Source organism: Taurulus bubalis (genome assembly GCF_910589615.1).
Source record: "Taurulus bubalis genome assembly, chromosome: 19".
NCBI lineage: Eukaryota > Metazoa > Chordata > Actinopteri > Perciformes > Cottidae > Taurulus > Taurulus bubalis.
In genome coordinates this window covers 14299960-14309548 of record NC_136607.1, presented here as the reverse complement: position 1 = coordinate 14309548, position 9589 = coordinate 14299960, and the positions used below count along the sequence as shown (strand labels likewise).

At 39.5% G+C, this 9589-nt stretch overlaps 1 protein-coding gene across 1 annotated transcript; it reads right to left on the bottom strand.

Annotated features, from left to right (window-relative positions):
• Window positions 1-1076: 1076 nt before the first annotated feature.
• tmem250 (transmembrane protein 250) lies at window positions 1077-2197 on the bottom strand (the record flags this gene model as incomplete). The annotated part of the gene is made up of 1 exon (XM_079235590.1): window positions 1077-2197. One exon carries the CDS (start codon window positions 2195-2197, stop codon window positions 1778-1780), a length of 420 nt encoding a protein of 139 aa, XP_079091716.1. The 3' UTR covers window positions 1077-1777.
• Window positions 2198-9589: the final 7392 nt, after the last annotated feature.

The window sequence follows — 9589 nt, the reverse complement described above, 5'->3', positions numbered from 1 at the left end:
CATAATGATGACGTCCAGCTTAACTTGTAAAACAGTAACTGTGGCCTAATAAAATTGATTTTGTTAGCTCCCGTTGTTAACCACAGTCTAGTAGCAACACAGTAGATCAAACTTTGGATGAATGAAGTTGACGTGTTATGAAATACTTCATGAACCTCAAGAGATAAGCAAACACAGAACAAGTGTCATCATCAATCAAGGATCTGGACAAAAACAAAAAAGAAACAGACCAGTCATTCAGACATAAGCAATCAACTTCAGTTTTTCAGACGAAAAGAAGAAATGAAAATTAGTCTGCCACGACTTCATCGTCTCGCCTACCTTCTGCACCATGGTGACATCACAAGACAACTCATGTTCTCTGGTGCTCCTCTGGTGTAAGTGGGCTGTCAGATCGGCCCAGTTCGGAGCATGAGGCAAGTTATGTGTTGATCCTCAGAAACAAAAGCTTATTGTTTCCCCACTGATTATCTAATTACACCCTGAGGCCATACCAGTTCCAAGCATGTCGCAGTCAGGCCACCAGCCTCTGTGCATGAATTACACTCTTTTGCTCGGTTTCTAGTACAAGAGGACGAAACCCAAAACTGATGCTTGTTTGTGACGCCGCACTTATCCTCACAAATGCCAGGTTACGTTTAAAAGGCTCCTCTGAGTGCCTAGGCCCTCTTTGGATCCTGTAAGCATACCCAATGCCATGTGAAAATGAGGCTATATAAGGTGATTGGGACACAGCCATTGCCATTGTTATGCTTGGCAGAGACAGCGGGGCCCAGAGTCGTGGCTGGCGTTCGCGTGCTGGAGGAAGCTAAACAGAGAAGTCTGTCAGGGCAGCTCTGCAACAACGAGAAGGGAGCGACTGACAGAACATTTGACCCAAAGATGAGTTCTCAAATAAAGTTGAACTGTCACACACTCTTGTGACACAGCTCGAGGCATGCAATCATGGGTGTTAGCCAACACAGTAAACACATTCACTCGGCGGCCATGCGATTTAAAGCACCAAACGTTTCATGAACAGAAAATACATTTAATAACTTTACAAAAGAAGTTGATGTTAAGTCACTCATTCTTCTATTCGTCTTCCACAAAAATCACATTACACACACTGTTGACAACTTTTTTTGGGGGTCACTTCATCGGCCATAGGTTACCGAGTCTCTGTGGTACATGTATGTTTACGTGATATTGAGTTTGTTTACACAAAATAACCGTATTATCTCAACCTGGGAATCGTGGTACACGTTTGCGATGAGAGGGCCCAGCGTCATTTTGGCACAAATTGCATGTCTTCCATCAGACAGCTATGAGTCACATCATTCATATGTTCAGTCACTTTGCCATGCAACATTGACATTTTCCATCAAATGAGTTTTGAGTCAAGATTTAAAAATTTGTGAAAACGATTTACAAATGGCATGAAAATACAGTTGAAATTGAAGTCACAAGTTATTTCCTACGAGATGACTTGTGACCGACTCTGGTCAGACTGACTTCATGCATCAGTGTTGATATTCATCACCCAGGTGGTTCTCTCTGAGCTATATAGGACCAACCATTTGGAAGGACGGTACACACAGTTGTTACAGAGATTCTTAATGGATTCTATCATATCCGAAACTAGACCATAAAGATCTCGAGTTGACGTCAAAGGGGTCTTTTTAACTTGAGCTGAAAGTGATGCAGTGCAGTCCTACAGGACATGCCGAAGGTAGATGCTGTCCCATACCACCACAGAATGCCGGTTCAGTTTCCCCCATGTCGTTCACATTCAGAGCTACATGTCCACGAACACCATGAAGCACCAGCCAAGGCCTCCCACTAGAAACATGGTGATCTGCATGCTGTAGATGATCAGGTCATTGAGCACCCCAAAGTCCAGCCGCCGGTGCCCTAACAAAAGCAGAATGATAGACAGCTTGTACTGCAGCCGCAGGAGCACGCGCACGCTGACGTACTGCAGGAAGAAGACCGCAGAGAGCGCCACCCAGAGCAAGGAGGTCAGCAGACTGCATCCAAAGTAGAGGAGGAAACGGAGGAAGCTGTACATGCAGCGCGAGCGCAGGTAGAGGTCAAAGTTATTGTACTTGGTGCGCACTAGCTTGGAGGCATGCGTCGAACCACAGGCCGAGTGCATGCAGGTGGTGTGGGGGCCATGGAAGCTGCGCACCCGCCGTGGGATGGGGATCAAAGGCATGGGTGGGCTACTGGAGCCCAGCACAGTGCACAAGAGTCCCAGTGACAGGCGGAGTCCTCCTCTGCGAGTGCTGCTCCTGGGGAGGAAGTTGGCTTCATTTGGTTGCGGCAGCAAAGAGTGGCCCTTCTAGGAGCCCAGGAACGAGTTGGAGCTGCTGGTAGTGCACGTCTGCTGGGAAGTTCAGTCAGCAACGTTTTCTCCTTTTGAATGCAACAAGAAACAAAGTTGTTAATGTGTGTATTTTCAAAATACCCATGCACAGTACATTGTTGCATACCTAATACAAGAAATGCAGGCCCATACATTGCAGATAGTAGGCGTAGATATATTTTAACAGATGGGTGGAAGCTTTTGTCTATACATTGTGTAATAATGGCTAAAACATAGCTAGCACACAGTATATCCTGCACACTCTCCAAAGGGACCTTACGTCCATATCCTGGTCTAGAAATAAGTGATCGTGCGGAACCAATGACAACCTCCCAGGCAACACTACGACGACTTCCTCCTCACCAAAAAAGCTGGTGTTTGAGTCTCAGACGATTGGAGCATGTTTTCACATTATAGACAGCTGGCTGTGACATAAACGCACGGGGTTTGTTTTCGCTCTTTTCCACGATGCACTGCTTTATGCCAGCGGAGAAGAGGCAGCGACAGCGAGCCGGTGCGTGTACGTCGTGTCGCAAAATATACGAGTCATCCTGCTGTGTGACGACAGCTGCCGAGTTAAAGGGGAAGTGCTCCTGGAAAAAAGGGGACGTTCGCTTTGGGTTTACGCGGCCACGTGTTCAGCAAACTATCAATCTGGGATTGTGTGTGGTTTTTGTGCGTGTCAATTTTCCATTAGGGAAGATGATTTTAGTTTGCTTTTTGATTTAAATCTGCATTGGTATGAATAACACTTTTACTAGGTACATTTCACCACCATTTGACCTATGGAACTAATTTCTACCAGTCATGACATTAATTAACCAATAAGATACGAGAAGCAGTACTGTATCCCGAATACTGTACTGTTCAAGGGTGTTGTTACGCCCGACGCAACATTATAAATAGTAAGTAAATAGTAAGCTACCTGTTAGCACAAAATAGTTGTAGCCACCAAACGTTGTGTATCGCATCCTAGAGAAAATAGTCCCGTATGTGTGGCTGTTGCTATGCAACAGACATCAGCATTGGGAACATCGCGTTTGTTAGCCTAGTTAGATCTCGAACTAACTAACTGTCAAGCTTAAAATGACAGTTGTCATTTCAAGCAAACAGTTGTAACTGTCAAGCTTGAAATGACAACTAAAGGTCGCGCAAAATCGACCTGTTATTTTGAGTGCGCACTGATATGGAACGCTCAGGTAAATGTAAACAGGTGTATAAAACATTATGGCTCAACGCAGTACACCCTGTGACTCACTCTCAACCAATCAGAATGCTTGATTTCTTCTACCCGTATTATAACATATAAAACATATAATATGCAGTTAATTTATATGTCCGACCAATATGTCACAATATTTGTGGATATGATCCTTACAGTATGAGATAAACAACATTGACTACAAATACACAAGATTCATGGACTAAAACACCACAACATAATATAATATAACATAATATATATATATATATATATATATATATATATATATATATATATACATATGTATACATATATACATATATACATATATAAATATATATATGTATACATATATATATAAATAAATATATATATGTGTATATATATATATATATACACATATATATATATTGATATGTGATGGCAGAAATAATAATTAGCAAAAATATTGTCCATGGTTCATCAGAAGAGATGTATATATATATATATATATATATATATATATATATATATATATATATATATATATATATATATATATGTATACATATATATATATAAATATATATATAAATATATATATATATATATATACATATATGTATATGTATATGTATATATATATGTATACATATATACATACATATGTATATATATATATATATATATATATATATATATATATATATATATACATTATTTCTGCCATCACATATCAATTGGCAACATTAATGTAAGAGGGCTGGGTAACTTTTCCCCTTCATTTCCAAAAAAGACTTGCACTGCAAAGGTCATATGTGCAGTTGTAGTCATGAGTGTGTAAATCTCACACAAGGTTGCACAGTGCGTCTACACGCGAGTGTGTGAAGCTTCTCACTCTGTATATCAAATATAACCTTCATTGTGCGGATTTATGGGTTGGCCGAATGATTACATGCCAGCTATCTTTCAGCAAGCCAGATGGCAGCAGGTGATGATAAATCATAAGACAGCCTTTTCAAAAAAAAGTAAAAAAAGAGTTTATTGCAGTTGTTAATTGTGTGCCAGATCACTTTGCTGGGAATTTAAAGCTGTATTATACAAACTTAGAAAAACAAACCTTATAATATTTAATCAAACACTCATAAAACTGTCACTGAGGCTGAAAATATGAATCTGTGTACTTTGCTTTCACACTTAATGATAATATATATCAAATAACAATTTGAGTGGCAGCCAAAGTCTGAAGTTAGCTCGGACCATACAAATTAAAATGGCTGTATATAAAATGGAGGGCATTTTGTCCACAAGAGAGCGCTCACTGTGCATCACTTATATATTCAAAATCATCAATTTGCATTACAAGCAAAGTGTGTGAAGTGTCAGCTGCTACCTGAATCAACATCAAAGCTATGATCAAGTGTGGTAACTGGCTGCAGCCTAAAAAAAACACAGAACACCAGCCATACTGTGGTGTGTTGCATGACCAATGTGAGCAAATGGCTCATTTTTCTAAGTATTCTCCATAAAGGCTTTCTGATTAAGTTTTTTTGTGAAAGCCTAGGGTCATATTGGAAGAGCTGCTTACAGTACTCTCTTTCTTTTGCTCATGTAATCATGCAGTCTACTTGTGAACTTTTTGCCTTGTCAATTCCATAACTGTGACAAACAACCTTAAACCGAGGCATCTTGCTTAAAAGAAAAGAAAAGAGAAGCTTCTTCATTTTAAAATATTATTGGACATTACATCAGGGTACTTGTCATAGGAACCGTGAAGATTAATTATGACCTCATCCGTATCGTATTCATTTCATGGAACAATCTGAAAATATCATGTGTTATCCCATCAAAGCATATTCATGGACTGGTTAACTTGTTCACTATTCAATCATAGTCCACCTGTGGCCACAGTGCCAGTGATTGCAAAACATATGGTTTTACTTTTTAGATAGTTAGTTATTTCGAGACTGCAGTTTAACACACCAAACATAACTCACTAAATTGGAAACTGAAAACTTTTTAAACTCAATATCTCAGATACAGACACTGTTGATCCTCGTCACAAAATACTTTCTTAGACTGCAAATCGCTGCGTTATCAAACCCATTTGGCAGTAACTTGGTTCGGACACTCTCTTTTAAGAGGCATCTTTTTTTCTATCTTTCGTCTGAATTGGATTTTTGAGAGAAGTGCAGGTTGTTGCCCTTCTCGACCCAGCTGAAGCAAGAAACTTCTCTGCCTGTCTTCCTCCGTAACTCCCGAGAGAAGTGTTCTTGTAATGGGTTGCACTATTTTCTGGTTAGAAGATTAATGGTGGTCTTTATAAAAAAGAAAATACCTTGAGGGTTATCCTTGCTTGTCGGGTAGTGAAGAACTACCCTTCAAGGATAAATAAGGTTGGCCCAGTACAGAAGGACACTGGTTGATAAAGGCCGAGGCATCAGAATGATCTACATGCGAGTTCACATTTATGTTGGCCAAGTGACATTTAAACCTGATAAATACGGATGTATTTTTAAAAGTTGAGGACACATCTGAAACAACAGAAACTTCTAGGCCCAAGGAAACATAGAAGGATAAATTGCTGTTAATTTGGTTACATTTGGATTGTTAAAGAGTGGCAGTTTAAGTATATGATCTGTAAAATGTTGTTAAAAAAACTGACAAGACACAACCTACAGTTGTCCAACACAGATCAGCTGTTTCTTTTTAATGAGTCTAAATCACACGAGTTGACCTATTTACAAGGCTCACTGATCAAACAGAACAAAGCAATGTTTGAATTTTGTTGCAATGCCAAGTTCCAAATGGGTGTTTCACAACCGGAGATCTGACATAATCTGCTCACAGGAACACAGGCGTGCAAAAGCCGTACATAGTATTTGCAGATAGCAGTTATTTTTACTTGTTTCACATGTTTGTATAGTCTTCAACATTTTAGTGCATTTTTATTCTTTCATGAGAAACAGTTGGATGAAACTTCCCTTGGATGTTGGCCTGGAGATGAGCACACAGGAGAAACATTTTGATTTTCCACCACTGGAGGGAGCTGTTTGTTCAGGTTTCAGTAACGTGCTCTCCGATCCCGCTTTGATGAGGAGCAGCACATTTAAGTGCAAGGCACCAAGCCATCTCTCTTCCTTCTTTTATAGGCTTTTTTGAACAAAATCCAGCTCTGCCATCTTTGATAAATGGACACATGCAGCACGGCTAAAGCTGCAAAGGCTTCTAAATAGTGCCAAGTTTAGATTTGGCCTTTTCCCCGACATCTGGCAAATAAGTGCATCCAAGTTGAGGAAGCTCCTCTGTCTCGCCCCATTATGAAGAAAAACGATGTCAATAAAGTGGATGCTAGAAATTTAGGCATCCAAGTGCCCTTGTAAAGGATGTATACAGGTTGTAATCATACATTATGGCAATATTATTGACTCATATTTCTCTAAAACATGAAGACCTTTGGAGTGTTGCCTCATCTTCCTGAAGGTGGAGGTTGGTCAGGGAAAGCAGGTTCTGTGCAGGTTTAAGTGTCTTTCCAAGTTTGAAAGCAGCTGAAGAATGACGCCTTTAAAATGTCAGTGCCAAGGCTACTTCTTCACGCACTGACAAATTGCAGAAGGCCACATCTGCTCTGGACTGGTAGCCTTGTGGAGGGGCATTTGCGATCCACAGCTATCCACCCTCCACCCTCTCAAACCTTTGCCAATACATTGCAATCTTGACCAAAAAGAGTGTCTGGAGTAAGCAAGATTAAAGGGGCAACATGTCAAAATCCCCTTTGACTCCTCCAAATACACTTGGGCTAAATCAATTAATTCATTAACTAAGTAGAGGTCAAAGCCAATAGTTGAGCTAAGACAAATTGAATCAATTAGTCGGGCTAATAAGATGAGGGAGACTTTAATTAGTGAAAGTTTCTTCAAAGCCATGTTTGTGCTGCGCTGCGTTATGAAGCAATGGATCTCCTGTAGAAAGAGCCATTAGGCCTGTCAGAGCAAACTTTGGCCACATGAACATATAAGCGTGTCTCCCGTTTTATGTCCGTTCCTTTATTTGTCTCTGTTTTCTGGAGAGGAATCAAATTTTACATGAAAAACATCTTTTTTTTTTAAGTAAAGTGAATTAAATTAAAAGGTGAAAAAGGCCTAACATTGATCCATTTCCAGGAAAGCTAGGTGTGCGAACGATGCCAAGCCTCGGAGAGCACATTAAGTACCCAATTAAACTAATTAAAATAAATCATGATGCAGGCAGTCGAGTCAGGCAGTTGCTTCCAAGTTTCTTTTGCAATATAAAGTTGAATTATTAAGGAAATCGCCCCAAGTCTGTTCAAACACTTTCAATCTACCGCAGTGATTTTTCTTCTTCTTGTGGTTTCATCATCTCGTGTGTGTGTGTGTGTGTGTGTGTGTGTGTGTGTGTGTGTGTTTCATAATCCTGTCAAGCCATCTGTTTTCATTAAAACCTACTCCTGTTGCTCCATAGATCCCAAGTATCAAAGTAACATCTGGCCAGATGTTACTTTGAACTATTGTAGCTCAAAGTTTTGCTGGTTGTTTTGCACAAACCTAAACAACAACAAGTTCAAATGTGTAATTTTTTTTCTTTAGGGCTTTGAGGACACCCTGGGAAAAGACTTAAGTTTGAAATATAATATTTTTATCCAACATATTAATTTAAATAATGCATGTTTTGCCTCCAGGTTTTGCCTATAAATAGTAAACTATCAAAAAATAACGCAGAAAACTATTCACATTGAAGGAGATCTTCCCCTTTTGCTTCATACTGCCTCTCTTTCGTGTCTACCACATGTGGCTGGATTGAGCCTGGCTATTGTTAATCCTTGGCATAAGGGGGTTAGGCTGGATCATCGATTAACTGTGGAAACATCTGCATGCGTGAGGATGGTGAAGCTGCATTTGAATGTCCAAGATATAGGATATCATGAAGATCATCACCACATCCACTCTCAACTTGCCATTTTAGCACACAACAGAATATTTAATCAGTCATAAACTACAGGAGAGAAAACAAATAAAGGGTTTAACATATTAGTACAATTTAAAACATTATTTTGAACAAAAAAGAAAACTATTCTCCGCCACAGGTGCATATATGTTTTAGAGTTATGCTAATAACTTGGTTACTCTAAGGGCAACACAAGACTGATTTGGTGACTTGGATCAGGATATCTAAAGTCCTCTTTAACTTAACTGATTAAACTGATTAAAAAAAACCTTTCCCAATGAGACCAAGACCGGCATGGTTTTTGTTTTTTGCATTTTGCATATAGAACCATTCTATCTGCATAGAGCCATTAGTATGCAGGGATGATTTAGAAGGCAGGGGAGACTGGGGGATTAAGCCTGATTCAGTCCTCACTGGGGGGAGTTTAAGGAAGGAGGAGGTTTACATCAACAAGCCCTGATTTACGTTGGTGAACAGATGGCGGAGAAATTGCTCTGTTTGGAAAAGATGTGCAATTTACTTCAGTTGATATTGTAGAGAGAGAGAGAGGAGAGAGAGAGAGAGAGAGAGAAAGAGAGAGAGAGAGAGGTTGCTCATCACTGCTTTTAATCATTCTCTGTTGGATGACGTTGTCTGCATGTAGTCAAGATCAAAATCATCTTTTCTTAAAAAGAGAAAAAGAAAAAACTCCCTGTGGTTCATACAGTTATGTAACATACAGACAACTATGACATCATTGGTTGTAGGCTGAATATTGTCTGGTATCTTTCATTGCCCGGTGAAAAACAGGTGATACCGGAAGCTTTTCTGAAGTATTGCGCAAGGTTTCTACAATCACATAACTCATGATGACCAATGTAATTCTTATTCCTCTGATAATTATTTCTACAAATGAGCTGTGTTAATGTAAAAGAAATGGCTTGCAATGCGAGGCCAAAACAACTGTCTGTTAGGCCCACAGAGAAATGATAAATATTTTTGTCTTTCATTGCTGCTTCTTGAAATGTGGTTATTTAACTACATTAGTGTAAAAGCCTGGAAGGTGACATGGAGGAAATGTTTTTTATAAAGTCGCACACATGCTATTTTTAAGC